Source organism: Pseudopipra pipra, chromosome 2, assembly GCF_036250125.1.
Source record: "Pseudopipra pipra isolate bDixPip1 chromosome 2, bDixPip1.hap1, whole genome shotgun sequence".
Taxonomy (NCBI): domain Eukaryota; kingdom Metazoa; phylum Chordata; class Aves; order Passeriformes; family Pipridae; genus Pseudopipra; species Pseudopipra pipra.
Window position 1 is genome coordinate 78,537,230 of NC_087550.1, and position 23,877 is coordinate 78,561,106.

General features: G+C 36.2%; 1 protein-coding gene across 1 annotated transcript in view; it reads left to right on the forward strand.

The window, feature by feature from the left end:
* IPO5 (importin 5) overlaps window positions 1–23,877 on the forward strand; it is a 43,579-nt gene that overhangs the window by 16,405 nt on the left and 3,297 nt on the right. The window contains exons 7-24 of the mRNA XM_064646055.1: window positions 915–1,037; window positions 1,125–1,245; window positions 4,953–5,040; window positions 8,140–8,246; window positions 10,586–10,710; window positions 10,800–10,889; window positions 10,974–11,147; window positions 11,373–11,591; window positions 12,804–12,887; window positions 13,678–13,810; window positions 13,904–14,025; window positions 14,532–14,628; window positions 15,109–15,281; window positions 15,714–15,825; window positions 16,418–16,473; window positions 18,269–18,391; window positions 19,004–19,223; window positions 22,559–22,787. Of these exons, the coding sequence (XP_064502125.1) occupies window positions 915–1,037; window positions 1,125–1,245; window positions 4,953–5,040; window positions 8,140–8,246; window positions 10,586–10,710; window positions 10,800–10,889; window positions 10,974–11,147; window positions 11,373–11,591; window positions 12,804–12,887; window positions 13,678–13,810; window positions 13,904–14,025; window positions 14,532–14,628; window positions 15,109–15,281; window positions 15,714–15,825; window positions 16,418–16,473; window positions 18,269–18,391; window positions 19,004–19,223; window positions 22,559–22,787 (2,396 nt within the window). The remainder of the gene's footprint in view (window positions 1–914; window positions 1,038–1,124; window positions 1,246–4,952; window positions 5,041–8,139; window positions 8,247–10,585; window positions 10,711–10,799; window positions 10,890–10,973; window positions 11,148–11,372; window positions 11,592–12,803; window positions 12,888–13,677; window positions 13,811–13,903; window positions 14,026–14,531; window positions 14,629–15,108; window positions 15,282–15,713; window positions 15,826–16,417; window positions 16,474–18,268; window positions 18,392–19,003; window positions 19,224–22,558; window positions 22,788–23,877) is intronic.

Sequence of the window (23,877 nt, forward strand, 5' to 3'; positions counted from 1 at the left end):
CTCTTTGCCGTGTCCTGTGACCGAAGGCTGAAAGGTTTTTAATGGCTCTCCAGAGATGTCTGGAAAAAAAAATATTTAATCTTGAGATTCCTGCTGTTTATAAGTGTAGATAGGCTATTAAAAGCTCTTCTCTTGTAACAGGGAAAAGGGGAGTTAGGCTCATTTTCCTTCTTTTGGGCAGAGTTACCTTATTTTAAATGGACTTTGAAGTTCTCGTCAAAACAGTGTTTTTGCATGTTGGCACCTCTGATGTGTGGCATTGATTCTTTCTGAGTGTCTGCAGTGTTAGATTTGGACATTGTGAGCCATAACTTACTTTTAGAAAACTTGTAGTTTTGGATCCTGCATAGTATTTCATTGTTACAGATTCATGCACACAGGCCGCCCTAGCAGCGCCTGACTCTAGGATCCTGCTGAAAATACATAGTCTGAGTGAAGGCTTCCAATTAATTAGTCTTTTGTTAGTTCTCAGGTTACAGCTCAAGCTGTGTGCCTCCATATAGGGACCCCCACCCCAATTCACACCTCTCAATTATACCTGTACTACACATCACCCAATCCCCAACCACTTCTGGTTGGTGGTCTCTTGATTTCTTACTGGTTTTCACTGTTGCTGGGCTGGCCTTCTTCTGAAGTTACTTCATTCTCTTAGAATTGTCTCCTTGGTCCTTATCTTCTTCATTCTGTTTGTATCTGCTGGAATCAGCTAGTCCTTTGTTAGCAGCATTAGTTGCATGAAAAAGTTTGCTCTCATCAGTTCTTGTTCTCTAAGGCTTCAGCTACTTAGCTGCTGGTGCTAAATGACTGTTCAGAGAGACAAGAGTACAATTAATCAAATTCCTTCTATAACACTGGTCTGATTCATAATATTGTTTGGTTTTATTTAATCTTATCTTCATCTTATCTTTTTATAGGCTCTAAATGATTCCTGCTACCAAAATGATGATTCTGTTTTGAAATCCCTTGTAGAAATTGCAGATTCTGTTCCTAAGTATTTACGACCACATTTAGAAGCTACGTTGCAACTAACTCTGAAGGTAAAGCTAAGAATGTTTTTTAAAAATCACTTTTTTCCATCCAAAAACTTTTGTTATAACTGTTTGCTCTAATCTTCTGGGTTGTAGTTGTGTGCAGATACCAGTCTCAGTAACATGCAGCGTCAGTTGGCTCTTGAAGTAATTGTGGCCTTGTCAGAAACCGCTGCTGCTATGCTGAGGAGGCATACAAATATTATTGCACAAGCCAGTAAGTATTTTACTCATTTTCTTTGAAATAGTTGTCTTTTACAGTATTAAATCGACTTTACACGTGGTCAGTGGCAGAATCATGTCTGAGAGTTTGCCAGTGCTGATAATTTAAGAAAACTCAATTCAGTGTCACCCAATGGAGAAAACCCCTTCCTATTATGACTCTTCATAAATTAATCTTATGGTTGCTTATGCAGCACCAAAAATATGAATAAAAATGCAGTAGACTCTTATTAGATGTTTCCAAGGAAAATACTACTTTCATGTTTTTATGCTGGCTTTGGAAATTTTTACTGGGGAAAAAAAAAAGTTGATGCATTTAGTGCTGAAGTTCTACGTTTGAAGTTTGGTATGTAGGCCAGATGCTCTGTGATGCTGGCAGCTGAAGACTGAAGGAATTCAGCATGCATGTTGAGTGTCAGTGTTGAGTTAAAGCTGTGAATTAAAAATCAGATGCTTGTATAACTACATAGAAATAATCTAATTAGTCTGTTTAACATGTAGATTGTAAATTGTTTGAAGAGGCACTTTTTAAATCATGCATTATTGTTTGAAATATTAAAAATAAATGTCTTCTGGACAGCCCCAGCAGCAATACTACATGCAGTGATGCTTCTCTGCCTTTTAAACCCTTTGTGACTAGCTAGATCCAGGCACTGACACAGCAGTGTAGCCTGCTTTTCCCTACCTGTCACACTTGTATTTGTCTAGATTCTTATTTTCTGAAACTTGCATAAAAGGCGACTTTTTTTATTTGTGTGCTCAGGCTGGGGAAAGCTGTGTATATAGATGTCACTAAGATAATCATAAAACTTCTAGAAAACATTGTAAACTGGACCTACTTGGCTTAAGTGTTTGAACTATTGTTGAGAAGTTTTGTTTACTAGTAGAATAGGTTTTTAAAGAACAGATTCTTTTAGAATATATTTTGAAATTTGAAAATTTTGAGAACACTGTATTTTCACTCTGTTGTGTAGCTTGTTGGAAATATTAACACTTGACACTTGCTGACCCCACATTATTACAAGTTTCTTATCTGTTTGGGCAACATAGTGGCGAAGTACCTCATACCTCTTCAGAATGTTTTGCTTTTCTGTTGGGTTGCTGTTTAGAAATGAAATACTTGTATTAAGATAAAGCACTGTAAGGGAATGAAATGCTTTTGGTTTGCAGTTCATTGTAAAATTGTTATTAATATATAGCTAAGGAGAAAAACATTTATTTTGCAGAGCTAGTAAAGCAGTTGTGTTCAGAGAAGGATAAAAAGGTAGCCAAAAAGGAATGCTTTTGTCTTGGTTTTGTGTCTTAGTTTTCTGTTTTCATTCAGCTAAAAAGTGATAGATCACTTGATACAACTGGAACTGGGACTTAGGCAAAATTGTCATCTTATTTAGGAGTAAGTGTGTGTCCTGTGTGCCAGTTAGCTGCTCAGGAGTTCCATTTGGATTCACACTTCCCTCCTTGAGCTCAATATTTGGGATAACAGAGTGTTTTATTGCTCTTTCCCTACAAATCAGACATGCCTTTCCCTACAGTCTCTAAAAAACAAAAAGTCATGGCATGCTCTGATAAGAAGCAGGCTTAGTGGTCTGATGCTTAACTTGTTTGTAAGCAGTCTGTATATTGGCAGTAATTAAATTTTAGAGGCTTATTGGCAGAGTTTTGAAACATCAGTGCACAACTCTACATTTCTTTTAAAAAACCCTTTGTGAAACTACATTTACTGGCAACCACATTCATATTAAATATCAAGATATACTGATGGCCAGAAGCCTTTGAATTTCTGTTCTCAACCTTGCTTGCTAGCAGCAATGGACACTGACATCAGTTTTTGGAACAGCATAGCATTTGTGGCAGATGATGGTTGTCTTCCATATTTCATAGGTGTTGTGATGATACATCATTCTCACACGTGTGCTTATGCACATCTATGTCTGAAAAGCTGGGCTGTAATACTTGAGGGGTGTTGGGGGCCTAGTAAGTGTATATAAAATTCTGACATGTGGGCATGATGCTAGAGAGTTCATATTGTCTATTAAGTTATCTTGATACATATATAAAAACCCTCTGAAGGCTTTTGCAGACATGGTATAGTGTCTGTCTGAAAATACATAGCCACATCAAGCAAATCAATCCATTGTTAGATCTTTTTTTGATACTTGCCCCACAATGCTGTCAGTGAGCAGTATTTTCTTCTGTCATCAGTTGACTAGAAGTTTCTCATCTGTCCAAATGTATGGTGGAGAGTTTGTTTAGGGTGATGCCTCCTTAGTGGTTTACAGTAGTGTAAGTATATTATGAAATACACCAGTTGCAGTGTCCTTGAGCAGTTCCAGTAAATCACATTAACAGCATGGACAGTTACTGTATGCCTACCAGTTTTTCAGGTAGGTTACTGTAAAGGACAGTTAGCTATGATGACTGTTTTCAAGATGTGAGGTTAGACTGTCCTAAAAAGATTATTAAAGATTGGAGTTGAGTATTTGACTAAAAACTTTTGTTTCCAGATTAAAGTGAAAATTTTTACATAAATGATGTTGGCTCTGCCAGGGAAAGTTTAGGTTGGATATTAGGAAGAAATTTTTTTACACAGAGAGTAATCAGACATAGGAGTGGGCTGCCCAGGGAGGTGGTGGTGGTGGATTCACTGTCCTTGGAGGTTTTTAAGATGAAACTGGATGTGGCACTTAGTGCCATGGTTTAGTAACCATGGCAGTGTTGGACTCGATGATCTTGGAGGTCTTTTCCAACTCAGCTAATTCTATGATTCTGTGAATTCAAACAACTGCTCTGAGTGGTTAGTGTGTACTACAAAGTAAAGAGCACCTTACTTTGCTCTGAAAGTGCAAGGTAGACTTTCCATCCCTTGTGCTTCTGAAGGCACAGGAACCAGCAGACTTAGAACAGACAAATCGCTGCACTCCTTCCTACTGTGAGAACTCAGAAAAATAGGTAATGCTTATTGCATAGTAGTTTAGCATCATGATAGAGATTGTGTAATAGTCTCTATAAAGACTTAGACTGAGAAGAGCAGATAGGATCAATCTACAAAAATAGATTGTAGAAATAGAAAACGGTGGATTATTATTATGTGCAAATATGTTCATGATACAAAACAAAAATTTCATTAAGTGGGGAAAAAGAAACATAAAGTTCTAAACTATTACCTTATTGTAAAACTAAAGCTTTATGCTAAGTGACCACTGTACATATAGCAAACAAATTTATCATGTTGGTGAATGTTATGAACTAAGGGTTCAGTATTACTCTTTCACAGTTAATAGTCTCTTTCATCAGTAAATGTTCTAAGGATGATGTCAGAGCTTCAGCAGTACTAATAAAGTGTATCTGAGTTCTTAAAGCATATAATACCGTTTTTACCTTTCAAGAACTTTATTGAGGAATTTGCTTTTTATAATTTTCATGACTAACAAAAAATCGTGCATTGCACTATGAGTCCTGGTAAGAAATACACTCAAGTATTTTTTACTCTAGATTTGAATGTTCTGGAAATACTTTTCTGCCAATCTGTTCTGAATTATTGGCTGATGCAGTTTGACAGACTTGGCCATCTGCTACTGAAGGAAGAGTTATTTTTCTTCAAAAATTTTTTGAAAGGAGAAAACTTAAAATTCATGCTTGTTATTCGAGAATCTATTTTAAGAAACCAGCCTGAGTTTAAAACTGTGGTGTTTTTTATTTCAGTTCCTCAAATGTTAGCAATGATGGTTGACTTGGAAGAAGATGAAGATTGGGCAAATGCAGATGAGCTTGCAGATGATGATTTTGACAGGTAATTATGAAACTAGTTGTTTCAATATATTGTCAAGACTGTGGCCAAAGGCAGGTTTTAAGTGCAGAATGCAAATGACTGCCCTGCATTACTTTTTCTTTACTCAAATGAACTGTAGTTTTGTTCCCTCAGTCATGAGCAGTTTATATGTGGGTTACTTAGGTACTGTTCAGCAAGGAAGTAAACTATTTCAGTTTTCATATATTGCTGTAATTTGACAGGTTGCATGTTCTCTTGTCTGCTGTTTTGTAATGTTTCAGCTTTTCAAACTTCGGTTTCTTCTGTCATTTATGTTATTCGGTTCAGAAGTCAGTGCCTCCTAATCCTTTAAACTGAGGGCTACTCCTGAAGTTAGCTGGAACCAAAGCTAAAGCATACTGACCTTTTTAATCATCTACAGCCAATCTCTTTGTATTTTTCTGTATCTATGCCCTTGAAAAGGTGTTATTATAGAAAAAAGCTGCCTGTCATTGGAAGGATGTCATCATGCACCGTGGAACCTTGCTGGATTCCATCTAGCTCAGAAATAGTACATTTTGTTGTTATTTTAAATCCCTTTGTATGTCCAGCAGTAGCTTGGTATTATTGTGTGATAGGTGAGAAAGAGCTAAAGATGTCCAGTGATTCTGATTTGCTTATTCCTACGTGCTTTGTAGCTTGCTCCAACTTTTTACTAGAATAATAGTGGTTTGTCTACTGTGTCCTGTTACATTTGTTCTTGTCCAGCTATAGTTAGAATGAAGTAGAAGCAAGCAGAAATAGGTTTAGGAGATAACTATCTCCATACTTCTCTAAAGACACAGATGTTCATTTACCAGTCTAGACACTTCTTTGACGTATCTGGCATCTCCTTCCAGACTCAGATGTAATTAGTGTTTTGAGACAGTTTATCACAGAACACTTAGAGATCTTCATAGGAAAATAGCCAATAGAAGAGATGTCAGTTTATCCTGAACTGTATAGCAACTTCAACTAGATATCAGGCATATGAAGACACTGCAGAACTGATGGAAGTAGGAGTAGGAATCTGTGGAAGAACCTGTTTAATCTTTGCCTTACTTGGAATACTTTTTTAGTTTCCTTTGATTATGAAATTGAAAGTAAGCTGTCTTTTCTTCCCTCCCTCACATAGTAGACCATACCCTTTTAAAACTTACTTGTTTCCTCAGTGTTGAAATTTTGCCATACAGGTAGAACATCAGACGCCACCACTGCGTTCAGGTTTGTTAAGTATTTGTATCTTTTCAGTCAGCTGAATTTCAAAGAGAAATAGAATATTAAAGTTTAAGTCCTTATCAAGCCTTTCAGGGTGTGGAAATTTATTCAGATGGCTTGCTTTAGGCAGCTTAGTAAGTACACTGAATCATCCACTTGAGGCATGCCGTTTTGTATTTATTGTCAGCAGAGTAACTTTGTTCTTCTAAACACAGCTTAACTGCCTTTTCGCAATTAGAAGTCACATTTAGCGTGAGCAAAGATCAGAAAACAAGTTATGCTCAGTAACCTTACCCTGAAGGAGAAATGTAGCTTCTTTGGGCCTCAGGAGAGCTTGAGGCTTAGACAAAAAACACTGGACATCAATTGGTGGTTGTATGTGTGGTGTTAGTTTTTTCTTTTAGCAGTGTCACTCATAGTGCTACTGTGTGTTTCCCACCGTTGAAGTTCACCTTTGCAGAGAGCTCAGTGGATGATGTGCATGCTAATGTCTTCTGGTTCTTGAGTCTTTGTAGCTTCAGAAGAAGACTGGAATTTTTGTGCAGTCACAGAAGTAGGCTAATGATCATCAGGCTGCACCCTAGTTAGGGTGTGTTCAGATCTGATTAAGGGGGATGTGAGTCAGCCTACACAAAAGCAGCAGGAAATATTTTAGTGTTTCCAGTTTTCTGTTGCTCTGATTTCATAGAGCAGTGAAATTCTAAAGGAGGAAAAGGTTAATCCGACTTCCTCTTTCCTTGACAAAGGCCTTGCAAATGCTGCAGAGAGGTGTGTGGTCATTTTTTCCTAGATGAACTATCTTTATTTCCTCAAACTGAATGTGTGAATTAATGGTGGGAAGAAAGAGCTCAAAGAATGTAATTTCAGATGAAAGCTGCTATTGACTCTAGTGTTTGCTCCAATCTAAACCTGTGTGCCCATGCACCATTGTCCTGCTGGTCATGTGTCTATCTGAACATGATTAATCTGAAGAACAAATACAATACTGTCAATATCTTTTTGCAAATACCTTTGTTCACAGCGTGTTAGTTTCTAGACTATTTATGGTTTGTAACGAGACTTGGAGATTCAAGTGTAGTAATTTGAAGACCTCTGTTTCTGACCCAGCTGACTGATACTTTAAAGGACAAGGAGATTCATCCCTTTCTGAACCATTACTCAGCTTTTTCATCATCCTAGGTGTCTAGGATGGACTGTAATAACCTTGACCTATTACAGTGCTAGCCATACCCAGACTGTGACAGTAGTTACCTGTGTCCTGGAAACTTTCTTGCTTTTCTGTAGGGAATAATTCTGTTGAGTAGAACAAGTCACTTTACATAGATAACGTTTGGCTATTCATCTGTCTGAGACTCACAAATTCCTCACCTGGACTGGATGTTTTCTGCCTCAGTCCTTAGCAAGAGAACATGCTAGTAGAGTGAGGGTACTGTAGCCATGCAAGAAAGGACTCTTATATCCCAAAGTTTGAATTCTTCTGGTTCACCTGCTTCATAGCAAGTCTGAACTAGTTTGCTTTCTAGTGACAAAAAGGTGATGGCCAGTATCATTGTTTCATTTATTGCAAATTTAGGTTCATCTTTCTAGGTAAGTGTAACTGCTGCGAAATTCAGTCTATACCTTCACTGCTAGTGCTAGTAGACTGGTAGTAGACTTAATCAGTGGGCTGCAGATAATAAATGTTTCAGTGAAGAGTAAATAACTGTGACTGGCGTGTGTGTTTTTAGGTTTGGGTATGGTTTATTTACTTAAGGATGGATACTCGTTTTCAGATAGCAAAAGTTTGAAGACTAGAACTTCAGGGAAGGGCACTTCTGTGCCCTATTTGACTGCTTGTTTTATTGTAGATACTAAACCACTGATATTTCTGTAACTCATATTTAGCAATGCAGTGGCTGGTGAGAGCGCACTGGACAGGATGGCATGTGGCCTTGGAGGAAAACTTGTTTTGCCTATGATTAAAGAACATATTATGCAAATGCTTCAGAATCGTAAGTAACTACATTTTATTTTCCTTTCTTTTTTTTTTTTAACAGTTCTGTTCTTTCCAGGAACTTTGATACTTCTTAAATCTTCTTGTTTAGCTGTTTGATGTTTTTATGTTTCCACTGTTGATGTCAGCAGCAAAAACTGTAAAGACTGTGAACCTGGGAAGTTAATACCTTCTCTTAGACTGTGATTTATTAAGCTTATATACAGTGTGTTTTTTTCTGTGCCATGGACAGCTGAACAAAACTTTTTTAAAACAAACAGCCTGTGAATTACATATAAATAAGGGAAGATTTGAGGTTTTTTACTTATAAATATTCTCTCTGAATCCCCATACAGTCACTTACAGTACCTTAAGTTTGTCTGAAGTGCCACCTGTTATTCTGTAGCTTGATGTTTTTCCTTCTTCAAAACGGCCCCTTTTAAATGAAATTTTAGTATGTTACAGTTCATATAGGGAAACTAGTTGGGTTTTTTTACCTGTAACTTGATGTACCAAAATACAGAGGTCTTTGGTAGGCTGGCTGTCTTTTGGTATGCTGATTTTTAATATTTGTTTCATGAGATGTTTCTGTATATTCTTATCAGTTGCTTTGTATGCTTCTTTTCCTCTTAAAATACCTGTAATGCTTGCTGAGGCAATTACTCAAAAAAATATTGTGCATTGCTTTCAGGTGCTTTCACTTGACCTTTGCTTTGCTTTGAGCCTTTGAAGTAGAAGATAATGCAGAAGTTCTGGGTATGATTTCTACCTTCATGGTTTAAAACCCAGCCCAGAAAAGACTGCTACCATATTGAATATGGAACAGAGGGCTACTCAAGGTAGCACTTAGCAGTGTTTGAACACTTATAATGCCTGTTTGGAATGAAGGCTAGCAGCTGCCTAGTTTAGTAGTACACGCAGAGAGGTGTGGAGTCAAATTGCTGTAAAGACCTGACTCCTTTGAAGAGGAGTCATGCAATTGATGCCTAATGCTTGCTTTCTGATGAGTCAGGGCTTCCCATAACCCTTGGTACCCTTTGGAGAAGGGAAGTGCAAAAGATACTGTTTGCTTCAGGGGCTCTCACTGGTAGGGAGCTGGGGAGAAAGATGGAGACCTTTAGATTAAAACATAATTAATACACTCAGTAATCAAACTTTTCCTACCCCCACCACTTTTCTCACAAATGTTTATTGAGATAATAATTTAAAACTTCTGGGTTTGGATTGGGTAACCAGATGGTCCAAAGTTGATTGTGTTTCATTTTGTAGATTCATTAATTTCAAGTTTGGAATGCATGCTAACAGTAATACAATGAGAGCAACGAGGTGTAGGCTTAACTAGGAACATCCAGTGAACTGAAATAGCACAAAATAAACTGCTGCTTTCCTGTTGTACCTTCTGTCAAGATGATACTTCATCTCATCCTGGTCAGACAGAAGTTTGAGTGTCAAGATTCTACTGCAGTGAACTGTGATGTTGTTCATTCCAGGAAATAATACATTACCAGCAATAATGAAATATTGCATTATTTGGGGAAATAAGTTTCGTTACATACCTTTCCCACAGGTTGTTTGATGAACATATTCATTCTTCTGGTGTTCTCTTCTGTAATCTCCATGGTTTCTACCACAGAGAAAGATTTTTGTAAAAAATAAATAAAAAATTAAAGTTTCTCACATGTTTCCATTGCCTAAAGAAAAAGGAGAGGGGCATGAAAGGTTCATTTCAGCAATACCCACTACACTGAGAACAGGCTAAAAAGACTTGGAGGCAAGGCAAGTCTTATACCCATAAATGGAATGTTACTGTTCTTACATAGTCTTGAGGGACACTCCTGAAAAGTTCAGTACTGATGATTTGTTTGTTTTAAATTTGGATATTGTTTGAGTCACTAGACCTTTTTCTCTTCCTAATATAAAAAGGAGGTATAAACAGGTACAGGCTGTTCTGATGCCATTAAAACAGAAAAGAGATGGGAGAGCGAGAAATAGAAATAATATCTTGACGTTTCCCTGGTTGGTTCATTTAATTAAAATGCAGTTTCCAGGTGTTAGTACTATGTACATACTCATAGTCAGCAGTTAAGAATTCATTTTTCTAGGTCTGGATTTGGCCTGGATTAGATACTCAATTTTTTGTGCATCTCTGGAAGTATGTATGAAGAAAAGTATTTAAACAAAGTATTTAACAAATTAAAAGTATTTAACAAATCATGTAGATGCATCAACTCCCCTTCCATCTCTTGTTCTTCAGTCTACCTCCTCGTGTGTCCTCACCTCTTCAAAGAAAAGGTGATTTGTCTTTGTGGTGCTTTATAGTTTCCAAAGTAGTAACATTTCATTTTTACTCTTTTGTAGCTGACTGGAAGTACAGGCATGCTGGCTTGATGGCACTCTCAGCCATTGGAGAAGGTTGCCACCAACAGATGGAGGGAATTTTAAATGAGATAGTTAATTTCGTTTTGCTATTTCTTCAGGATCCTGTGAGTATAGTTCTGTTAATGATTTCAAAATGTTCTCATTTCTGCTCTCATGACTACTTGTTAAATAATTGAGGGAAATACTTTTTCAGCATCCAAGAGTAAGATACGCTGCTTGTAACGCTATTGGACAAATGGCAACTGACTTCGCACCTGCTTTTCAAAAGAAATTTCATGAGAAGGCAAGTAGTAGAATAGTAGGAAAAAAAAGGTGATAAAATTATATCCTCTTCAGAAACTTGTTTTCTGAAATGTTTCTTTTTCAGGTGATAGGAGCTCTCCTGCAAACCATGGAGGATCAAGGTAGCCAGCGTGTTCAAGCCCATGCAGCTGCAGCACTCATAAACTTCACTGAAGATTGTCCAAAGTCACTGCTTATTCCATATTTGGATAATCTAGTGAAGCATCTTCATTCCATCATGGTGATAAAATTACAAGAGGTATAATATGCTGAACAAGTTGTGTCATAGAGGGTAACCTTGTCACATATGCAGAATAAGTGTAGCTGAACTAGGACCTCTAAAATGAACCGGTATACATATCTGTTGTTCCTCTAAACTGACAAGAATTAGGATACATATAAAAGCAGATTTTTACATTTGGCATGCTTTTAAGTAAAATTTGTGCTTTAAAAAATATAACACTTTCTTCTTCCTCTTTCCAAGTTGATACAGAAAGGCACTAAGCTAGTTTTGGAGCAAGTTGTGACTTCAATTGCATCAGTTGCAGATACAGTAGAGGAGAAGTTTGTTCCCTACTATGATTTATTTATGCCCTCCTTAAAACACATTGTTGAGAATGCTGTTCAGAAGGAATTAAGACTTTTACGAGGAAAGACTATTGAATGCATCAGCCTAATTGGTCTTGCTGTTGGTAAAGAAAAGGTAAGTTTAGATTTTAAATAGTGATCTAAATATATTTTAAAATGCCTTTGTTTTTTGAGGTGCTAACATTGAATTAATGTAATGACTTGTTAAACGTATAGCTGATAATGTATTGTTGCTGATTTCTATCCTTGTTTTTGTGTTTTCATTTTTGAAGTGACTGTCTTGCTGTTTAGATTCACAGTCTCACAATAGAATCTTATTACAACTTAAGTCATTCTTGTCACACTGAGCGGTGTTGAAAGCAAGTATTTTTAATTCCTTTGGGTTTTTTTACCTTAAGAGAAATAGTGGAGCATCTCATTTACGCAGTACCAAGGGCAAAAAGTATCTAGTTCAAAGGAAACTTAGTATAGTTTTTGTATGCACATGCCTGAAAAAGTTTAAATGTGCTCATAATAGAACTTGACGTACTTGTTTGTCATGAGGCTTGATGTATTTGGCAAGGGGTTTTTTTGATAAGTTTGTTAAAACATGTCTCTCAAAAGATTGGAGAAACAATTGTGAAGAACTACAGAAGAGTCTAAGTGATCTTCTGATTGCAAGTTTGCATTATGGTTTATGGATTTTCATTTTATTGAGTGAAGAAAGGAAAGTTACACTGCAAAGTAAAATAATGCGATGTATGCAGTATAAAACTACTAATACCCCCCTTCCCCAAATTATCAGCTCTTTCATTTGACTTAGAAGGACTACCAGTAAAATTACCATGCATGCAAGTAAATTTCAGACAAATTTTAAACATAACATTTAGTAAATTATTCTTGGAGAACTAGTGGGAACTTGGGGAGTGAAAAGAGGGTAACATAATTAGGGCATCTCATGTGACCGAAAATGTTACTACCTTATGAGTAAGTAGCTCGTGCTGTCAGCTTTTATCCCAGTTCCATAATGGAGTCAAAATAGTAGGGGGATATCTGGATAAGTTAGAATTGTCAGATTTTTTTATATTTTTTATTGGTGAGTGGTAGTCATTTATGTAGTGTTTTATTTGAGTAGTCCTCTACTTTCAAGTGTAAGAACACAAGAGCAACTTGGTGATGCTTCCAGAAAAAGAACTTGTTTTCACTTTTATCCACATTTCAGTCTGTTTCCAGCTTTAGCTTATGTCTTGATAGTGTGTTGGACTTAATGTAAGTGAACGTTTAAGTCTCTTGGAAAAGTACCATCTTAATTTGCCTTTAAGAACATATAGTTTTTTCCTGTATCTAGTTTATGCAGGATGCATCAGATGTAATGCAGCTATTACTGAAAACACAGACAGACTTCAGTGATCTAGAAGACGATGATCCACAGGTATGTTAAAATCATGTCTTTATAGCTCATTGGTTAGTATTAAAAACATTGCTTGTATATGTGATATTTCTGCCCCTCACTTGGCCCCTCAGACTAATTGTCCAGCCTGACAAAACTTGACATTGATATGGCCCCAGAATCTTATCATGGAAGCATGGTTAGGAAGTGAGACTTGGAGGACCTATATTTGCTGAAGAAAATTGAGCATGTGTGTAACCATTCCTTGCCTGTTAGTAACTACTTTGTTTGGCATTGTGTGATCTATTTCTTTGCTGTCACCTTCTTATAAATAGTTCAATGAAATTGTTAAGCAGTTGTTCTGCTGTAATGGGCAGAGAGCTATTTTGACTTGTGCATCTAAAAAGGAATACTCCTCTGAAAAAACGGTACTGCACTCTTTTTTTGCTTTTATTTTGCCAGTTTCAGGAATGTGGCTCAGTGGTATTGTTTAAATTTGGGAAATAATTCATTTCAGAAAGGAACTTTCCAAGATAGTCATGATTGCATAAGTTTATCTTACACTGTCACATTTTTACATGTATAGCAGCTTTGATCAGAGGTACTGTCAAGATGTTGTTAGGAAGAAAGACTTGGGACAGGTCTTTTGGAGATGCATTTTTATATGGATTGCATTTTGGATGAGTTCTCTTTGAAGTAAGTTTTATGCACTGCTGTCAAAGTCTCTTTAAAAAGTCTTATGGTATAATGTTCTTCCTTCATGCTTTCCTATTAAGTATGCATTAAAATAAAATCTGGGACATGAAAATTCTGACTTTCTTATCTTTTCTAGATTTCTTACATGATCTCAGCATGGGCCAGAATGTGTAAAATTCTTGGAAAGGAATTTCAGCAGTATCTTCCTGTTGTCATGGGACCTTTAATGAAGACTGCATCCATTAAACCTGAAGTAGCTCTTTTAGACAGTAAGTTTAAGATGATGATTTTCTTGAAAAAAATACGGAAAGAAATGATTTTGTAACACTTGTAGATTATTTTTCCTTCCTTCTGTATAACAGCACAAGATATGGAGAATATGAGTGATGATGATGGTTGGGAATTTGTAAGCATAGGCGATCAGCAAAGTTTTGGAATTAAAACTGCAGGTCTTGAAGAAAAAGCAACTGCGTGCCAGATGCTGGTAAGTAATAGAACAGTTTTGGTGACCTATGTGTTGCTGGTCAGTTGAACCTGAAGCCAAAATTGGTAACAAAAATATTCTTTGTAGTATCGTGAAATAGTTCTGGGGTTTTTTGGGTGATACTGCTAAATTTATATTTCAGACACTTTGTTTCATGTGGCTTACTTGATTAAAGATACTTTTATTTGGTTTGGAGCTTAGAATTCTTAAAATGAACAGATAGTTCTACTTTGTTATCAAAACTTTTAAGGAACATGATGTGTTAAAAAAGTAGTTTGTTTTTGCAAATATTGCTGTTTCAGTTTAAGAAATATGGGCATGCTCTAAGAGTGAGAATTCATGCTGTCAGAGTTTCTTAAAATACCACAGTGGAGGGGGAAGGTAAATGTATTTTAAAGTAAACTAAAAAAAAACCTTGCACTTTTAACAATGTTTCTCACCATTATATAGTTGAAAAATATTAGTATTTTCCTTTAAAGGAGGCATTTCCATGCTCTGTTTTTCAGGTTTGTTATGCAAAAGAGCTAAAAGAAGGATTTGTGGAGTACACAGAACAAGTCGTAAAGCTGATGGTTCCATTGTTGAAGTTCTATTTCCATGATGATATCCTATTAACAAATACTACCGTGAAAATAGAAACTTAGTTTGGAAGAATCAAAGTCCTGCTTACTTTTTCCTAAATGAATTGGAAGTGTTAGTGTTAAAATATTCTGTGGCTTTATAGCAGAAATTGTTTCAGAGAATGTTGGTTTACACACTGTTTTAGGCAAAATATCCTACTTTTCCCCATAGTTTCTTTTCAAATAAGGCATCAGTAGAGAAAGTGATGTTTGTACCAACAAAGCAAAGGAATACTTGAACAGCTTTTCTGTCATGGCCTGAAACAGGCTTGAAGCCACTTTGAAATAGCAGACAGTTTAATTTTCCTATGATTTAATCTGTATCTACTTAAGAAATCAAATGCAGGAGACTAATAAAAAAAAATTTGGGGTAGAAAACTAAGAGCTTAGTCATAGTGGTGGATGCTTAAATTCAAAGCACTTTATGTTGGTTTTGGTTACTTTGTTTCCTTAATAATGAAACGTGTTCGAGTGGCAGCAGCAGAGTCGATGCCCCTCCTTCTTGAATGTGCTCGAGTCCGTGGGCCAGAGTACCTCACACAGATGTGGCACTTCATGTGTGATGCACTCATCAAAGCCATTGGGACAGAACCAGAGTCAGATGTTCTCTCAGAAATAATGCATTCTTTTGCAAAGGTAATGTTATCCTTTACAAATTTTGTGGTGTTACTGTCCATAGCTTTTTGCCATAAGAAAGGACTGTGTTTGATGTTCATTTACACAGCTGGAATAAATGCAAGGCTTCCTCTACGTGAAATTTGATTTGACTTTAAATGTTACAGCTGATGGAAAAAGTTCTATTTTTTTTCAAAAATATCAAAGTATTAACCTAAAACAATTATCAGATTTGTTAATTTCAACTGCAAGCAACTGAAGTTATGGGCATGAAATGTATAGTGGTGTTATGCCTTACTTGTATAATTTGAGCATTGATTACAGTATGAATGTTTTATTAATATTATTTCTGCCTTAAAGCAGAGCATGTATTAATTTTCTTTGGGTGCCTAGATTTCATTAAGACTGCTCATGTAACTTAAATCTGAAAAACTGATGATTTTATTTCACAAGTGTATTGACGTAATGGGAGATGGATGCCTTAACAACGAACACTTTGAAGAACTTGGGGGAATACTGAAAGGAAAACTAGAAGAGCACTTTAAAAATCAAGAATTAAGACAGGGTAAGTTAATGTTAAGTCCTGTTAACATGTGATATGGCTGTTCTTTAAAGCAGAACTCCTAATTATTTCCGAACACAGAAAAAAAAGCTTAGTTTAGATTTCTTAATTTGTGTATTTATGTAAGGTAATTGAGCTCTCAAAAACAGAAGCCATGAGTTACATTTGTAAGCTCTGGGAGTATGAAGATGGCATCATTTGCAGCAATACTGTAGTTTAATCAAAAGTTGATGGACAGATTTACTTGAAAGACAGTGCACATATCTTGCGTTGTCTTTTCTGTGGGTTTTTTTCATCTGAAGTCTTAACAGTTTTCTTAAAGCAATGGTAGTTTCTTATTTCTAAGCACTTTTCATGTCTTCATGGACAAGCTGGTGTGTTTATTTAATGTGCTTTTACATATTCTTAAAATGAGCTGGCTCGTACTTGTTTTTCTGTGAAAGCTCTTTGAAGCTTCTTAAAGACAGAAAGTTCCTGTTGCATCTTCAGCTACTGTTTCCTGTTTTCTAAATTTGTTTCTGCATAATTTTTTCCCTTTCACAGGCTTCTTATGCACTTGTAGAAAGATAATAGTTTAATTTTTTTTTGAATTTAGTGAAAAGACAAGATGAAGACTATGATGAACAAGTAGAAGAGTCATTACAAGATGAAGTAAGTTGATTTGGGGAGCTTTTCCACTCATAAGCACCAGGATAGAAAATACACAAATATGCTGTGCTACCTGGTTAAAGCATAGTGCATCCTCAGAATTACTCCTTCCTAGAAGAATGTTCTGTTACTATAGTCCTTCAAAACTTCAGTAAGAGATGAACCACATGACATGTGTGAATTAGAAAATATGATAGGTTTCATTTCCAGTATACGGAAATAAGAAGTTTGGGATATAGCTTTTTGTTTTCTTCATCCTCTCAACAATTCTTAGATGACTTTATCGGTGATACAGATTCAACAGCAGAATATTTATTCTAAGGCCTAGCCCTGCTGACTTGCTTTTTCTTTCAGCCTTATGAGCTGGTTGACTCTTAACCTTGAGCATACCTCTGATTCCTAGACATCTGGTATGTCACGTCAGGAGCCTGTCTCAAAAAGAATAGCCCAAAAATAGTATCAAAGAAGGATGGCGGGATAAATAGCTGGCATAATGTGTTTTCTTAGGAGAGAATACCAAAGTGACTTTTTAGTTTGGGGCTGATTGTAGAAGAGATATGATAGTTTTATTAGATCATTATTGGTATGGAGAGGGTAATAGAGAATAATAAATCACTGCTGTTTGATACATAAGACAAAAGATGCTCAGTAAATTTAAGAACTAAGAAACTTTTTTTTGCCACACGATGCAGGTGTGAAGCTTGATTACAGGAGTTTAACCTGTATGCAGACTCCGTAATGTATCCTAAGAAATCATGCACCCATATGTAAATACTGTCTTTAATAACAATGCAGTTCTTGAGCCCCTTTCCTTTGGGAACGTTAGGCCAGCATTCAAGAGGATAGATATCTGTTGCCTTGATACTGCTTGGGATCAAAAAATAACAAATGTCAAGTTCTGAAACAAGACCCTTTCCTGATTTTTCTTCCTTTCTTCTTTGAAATGTTTGCTGTTCATTCTTGTAGAAGGTGACTTAGATGGTTTGGTAATCTTTTTTTTCCTTATGTTTCACTCTATACTGATAATGAAAGAAACTGCAAGCAGCAATTTCAGACAAACTGAATCCATACTCTGCAACAGAGTTGCAAGGCATTTTTTAAAATGTTTTAATGTTTGCTGCATTTTTCTGTAAAGTCTGAAGGAAGACTTGTCTACATTACCCTGTGAAAGAAGGAGTGGCACCAGAATGTCACTTGCCATATCGACAGAATTAGCATATGATAATCAGTAACATTTGGTTACACACCTTTGATCCCAGAGTATGTTTATGTAGCCCTTACCTCAAGGCCTTTGACAGGGTTTCACACTACATCCTTGTCACTAAATGGAGAGATATGGATTTGATGGATGAACTATTCAGCAGATAAGGAATTGACTGGATGGCTATGTCCAAAGAATTCCATTCAGTGCCTCAGCATCCGAAATGAAATCAGTAACAAGTGATGTGCCTCGAGGCTGTGGAACATGTTACCTAGAGAAGTGCCCCATCCCTGCAAGTGTTCAAGGACAGGTTCGATGGAGCTCTGAGCAACATGGTCTAGTGGAAGCTGTCCCTGTGTGTCCAGTGGGGTTGGAACTAGACTAACTTCAAGGTCCATCTCAACCCAAACCATTCTGTGCTTCTGTCATTCTGTAATTAGACTAACAGTTGAAATAGTGAACTTGAAAACCTTTGTTTTACAAAAAAAGTCACAAACCAACTTTATTCCATTAGTTTAGACACCTTGGCATTTCCTGTGAGTTCCAGAATTTTAAAGATAATTAGTCTGAACATGAATTGTATCCTTTTCCTTTCAGGATGACAGTGATGTTTATATTTTGACAAAAGTATCAGACATTTTGCACTCAATATTCAGCAGTTACAAGGAGAAGGTACTGCCATGGTTTGAAAGGTTACTTCCACTAATTGTCAACCTAATTGTAAGTACCTTGCTTTCCTTTGATTTGAATTTAATTTTTTTTTCTGATGTGTTAATAGGCCTTCCATGCTGGACTCTTAGAGAACTTGGTAGATAGAATGTAGCAATTGCCATTTTACAAAATAGATGTGTGTGGTTGAAGAATCATTCTGGATGAAGACTGAAGTGATTACTTATGCTTTTTGAGCAGCTGCACTGCTGTGCTACTTAAAATTTCTGATTTCAAGACCCAGGATCATTGACACATACAACTGTTTTGAGAAATTTAATTTTCCTGAGAGTGTCCATTGTTCTTTACAATGGATTTCAAGAGGAGGGACGAAAAAGCGTTGCAGACTCTTGGGGAAAAATTGCGTGTGAAATAGAGGTGTAAATGATTTGGCTGAAAATCATTATTCTTTCAGTAAGTTCAGATAGTCATCTCTGTTTTGTTTTGTTTATGACATTGCTGCAAGTGTAACTGCAGAAAATTACATGCTTGTAGGATTCAGTTTAATCCAGGAAGATTTTAACAGAAGTACTAGACCACTGTTCCTGTGATTGTTCTGTTGATATAATCATTGGCTGCATAAAAATTTTAAGGTGTGTAAAATGTTACTTGTTTTTGATGCAGTGTCCACACAGGCCGTGGCCAGACCGGCAGTGGGGGCTGTGCATTTTTGATGACGTTGTAGAGCACTGCAGCCCAGCCTCATTCAAGTATGCAGAATACTTCCTGAGGCCAATGCTGGAGTCCGTGTGTGACAACAGCCCAGAGGTCAGGCAAGCAGCTGCCTACGGCGTTGGAGTCATGGCACAATTTGGGGGGGATGGCTACCGTCCTTTTTGCCCAGGTACATACCTGCATCTGATAAAACTATTTGAATGTGTGATTTGGGTGAGAGGAAATAAAAATTGCTTGACTTTTGGTTGATGGGGTCTCTTCACCTTGGCAGTGAAATAGATTGCCAGTATAACCTGTGTGGTAGACTAATGATAGCTTAATAAAGTACCTGAATCCCTTGGGCTTTTATTGTTGTTCTGCTTAGCATTTCTGTTGCAGCACTTACTGCTTAGCAAACTTGATATAACATATTCTTTCTTAAGATATGATCTGACATGCAAATGTTAATTTCATAAAGAACAGCTTTCTGATACACACCTGTCTTGTAGATGCTTTTTATTAATACTAAGGGGGTTGCATATTAATGCAAAACCTCTTGGATGTCTGGAAGAATTATACAAATGACCTGTATTAAGGAATAGCCTAGAATACAACTAATGTGGCTCTCTGCTTTCCTGTTACGTATGAAGAAAGAGCCTGATTTCTATTAAGTAAGAAGTGAAATGAGTGTGGTACTACTTATCTGAAATACTTGGTCTGCTTTCTTTCTGAATGTTTCGTGTTTCTCTAAAACTTCAAATTCATCTTAAATTGAAAGAAATTATTGTCTGCTTGCGCTCTTCTTGCCATTCACCAGAGTTAATTTTGCACACTAAGTAGCATCCTGTATCAGAATTTTTTCCTTTTTTTAAAGAAAATATTTAGCTAAATTTATATTTCAAATATGTATTTCACATGAATCTTTAACAAAAGCTGAATTAAACGATGTAAGAAAATACGAATCATCTGATAGGGATAAATCAGGACTTTAACACAAATCTTACCTACATCAATCAGGGTTGTAATTTTCATTGTTAATGTAAGTTATTGTTACATGGTTACAATCAAGATGTCTTTTAAAAAAATAAAAGAAAAAAGCAGCAGTGGCACATTAAGAGCATTAACATTTAGAATTGTTTAGACAGTTCTGATTTTGAAATTTTTGGGGCTTTTTAGCATCTGTTGAAGTCTCAATTTTATTTTCCATTCATTAGATTTTGCCTTGCTCCACTTAAACTTTGTAACATCTTTGATACTTTTCTTAGTATTTGGACAAATAATCCCTGATTAAACCCAGACACTTGACTTCTCCTTTTATTGAATTTTAGATAAAATAACCTTTTTCCTTTAAGCATACATTTTGTTAGCAGGCACCTCAAAAGTATTCTAAATCCTTTTGCACATACATGAAAGAATTTTGTGATTTATTTTAATAGATGAAGATGTTCTGTGATTAGAAACAAAGCAAATCCATGGCATGAGAAGTTTTCTACCCCATGGGTTTTGCTGTCTTCTCTGAAAAACATCATGTTTGTGAGCTTTTATTTATAACTTAATTTCTTTACTGATTGATATATAGTGCTGACATATTGTTCTACTGCAAGTTTGTAGCAGTCTGTTCAGAAAAAGCAGATGTATTAATTTATTAAAATGAAGCATTTTTGACAGTCAATTGAAAAAATCCAGGAATATAGAGAGAACTTGTAAGTGGCACATGAGCTACATTATGATGAAACAAAAAGCACTAAAACAGAATTAATAAAGAGCAAAGAAATAAAATGGAAGAAAAACAATGTAACGTTCTAAATAGGGTTACAGGGTTACAATTGATGCAACCATCAATGTTGCTTCTATGTCTTATGTTGGTGGAAGAATATAATCATCTGTTCTCTGTGAAAATTGTTTAATCAACTGCATGGGCTTCTTCCTAAATCACATCAGTGCCCTTAAAATTTGGTGGAGCAATAATTGGAAAAAACCTATTATTATGATAGAAGATGTTCTTTCATAGTCAAAAGGTTTTTTTAAGGATTATCTAAACCAACACCCATGTGGAATGGGTCTGTTGTATGGATAGGAAGAAAACTATCTGTCTGCTAATCTGTAGGGAGGAAATTATACAGATTCATTTTGATGCCCTCTTAATTTTACAGCTACAAGGACACGCATACCTACAAAGTCATCCATTACTGTTAAGGAGTGAAGAAACACAGATGAGTTTTAGCTTCAGCAGTCATGAAAACTTGAGATGCAAAATGCAGACCCAGCTTGCCCTGGAGATTGTAGACTTCTTTGAAACAAATTCTGCTTTGCAGAATAATCCAGCGTTATTATCCTGCATTTGATACACAAGCTAGTGAATCTGATGACCAATGTTTCTGCAGTTCTGTAATGTTTATCAGCCCCATGAAAGTATCCTTGTCTAGTTTAGGGTTAATGATATTTTTTCATGGCTGCTGAATTCTTCAAAAATATAATTCAGTGGAGTTAATATAGCAAGGGTTATTGTGTATTCTTTAACTGCAAAGCTGCTACTTACTCATCAAAATGCAGAAGTGCAAGATCTTGCTCTTCCTCAGTAATTGGAGTTATTTTGAAGTGTACTTTCTGCACAATTCCACAACCTGTTTCTGTGTTGATTTAGAATTTCACCTCTTTAGCATTTTATTTTTAGCAGAAGAACACAATAACAATTGTTCTGCATGCATGTAGAGTGCTCTGAAGTCTGCGTGGACACTAGTAACTAAACACATGACATTAATGTTATTTAGAAGTGTGTGTGTGGTTACCCATGTGACTAATAAAAAATATAATTGCTATTAACCCAGCAAGAAAACTGGCATTTTTCCTTCATTGAAAGGCATTTCCTTTCCTTGACTTTTGCAATCTAAACCATGCTAGCTTGATTTACCAGATAAGATTACTTCTGTGAGCTTTTCCTAGGGCACCTTTTAGGGGTGAGAGGTGTGTATGTGTACATATATACATACATATATATATATATATTTATATGTATATATTTTTTAATATATGTATGTGCACACAAGCAATAGATGTAAGCAGGCATGCACTACAATTCACATTATTGTAAATGTCTCCTTAGCAGTGCTTTTCCTCATCCTGTGTTTACAGAGCCTATTAGATTAAAAAGGTAATGCTTGTTATCTATGTTTTTACTTAGAAATTACAGTGTCTTTTATATTTTAGATTGCATAACTCCAGTTGAGAGACATAGGAAAATTTTTTTTTTCTTTTGAACTTCTAAAGAAAATTCAGACTTTTGCACCAGCTGTTCTCTTGTGTTTCCTTGCAGAGCTTTATTTATCTGCTTGGTTTTCATATGATAATTATTGAGCAGAGAAGAACCTAGAAGTAGTTGAACATTAGAATTATTGTATTTTGGTACTTGAGACACAAAAAATACTGGTTTTAATACGTGCAATTGTCTCATGTAGAGTTTGTGATGTTAATAAAGCATACCTTCATCATGCATTAAACTTTATTCTTGTATTGTTTAACAATTAGAGGCGCTTCCACTGCTGGTGAGAGTCATTCAGTCACCAGATGCCAAAACCAAAGAGAATGTCAATGCAACAGAAAACTGCATTTCAGCTGTAGGAAAGATAATGAAGTTCAAGCCTGACTGTATAAATGTTGAAGAAGTCCTCCCACACTGGTTATCATGGCTTCCACTTCATGAAGACAAAGAAGAAGCTGTTCATACTTTCAACTATCTGTGTGACTTACTGGAGAGGTAAGGCAAAGTCTTCACACTAATGCAGAAAGTAAGCCTGTTTGCAGGTTATTTCGTTACATTCTTTTTCCAAAACTGAGAAACTGCCAAGTTAATCCGCATATGTTTTAGAGAAGATAATTTGAAATGTCAGAAGTGAGCCTTCCCTGATGTTACTGCTGTCTTTTTCAACAGCCATTCTCATCCTAACGAAGGTCTGTATGGCTGGAAAAAAATTCTGGCTGCTTTATGTGTACACGATGGGAAAGGATCAGCAGAGAACTTAAACAGAAAATTTCGGGAAAATTTTTTATACTCTTCTTACATATCAGCTCTAATAACTGATCGGTCTTTTTATTTAAGAGCAGCATACATGCTCTTGCAGCCTTCTTTTTTTAACCTTCTAAAGTACTTTTGCAGCTTTTTGCTCTTTGAAAGCTAAATTGTCAACAAAGTGAAGTATAAAGTAGAGAAATAATATGGATAAATTCATGGTACAGTGTTATTTCCCTTAATAAGTTTATGATAATTATTTCAGTTAGTATTGAAAACATCTTGTCCCAATAGCTTCTTCTTTAGATTTGTGCTCCCTCCCATAGGTCACTGGATTAAAAAAAAAAAAAGATAATCATTCTAGTGTGGGTGCAAGTTGCACTTCATAACTGAGTGAAAGAATGTCAGCCTCTGAGGCGTTATGTAGTAGCCACATTATGGTTGGCACTGTATTATATCTGAGAAGATAAATATAAAGGAAGTAACTTAGATTTCCTGCAGTCTCTTCTACTTTGTGAATATCTTGTATCTCTTGGTGCTTTATTGAGGCAAAGTCTCAAAATGAGTGGTGGCAACTGAGGTCCCCAGACTGATAATAGAACAGTTGTGTAGAGACACCATTATAATGCTGACAGTTGTGCATGCACACAGGTATATAGAAATGGAGAATTGCAGTACTAGCATACTTCTGTACCCAGCTCTCTGCAGGTGGCTCAGCCTGGCCACCTACTTCCCTGAAGATCTGCCAGTCCTACATTCACAGCCTCTGTGTTCCAGCAGTGGTAGGTGCCAGGGCTGGAAGGTAGCTAATGTTTTCCACACAGATTCCTGGTTGCTA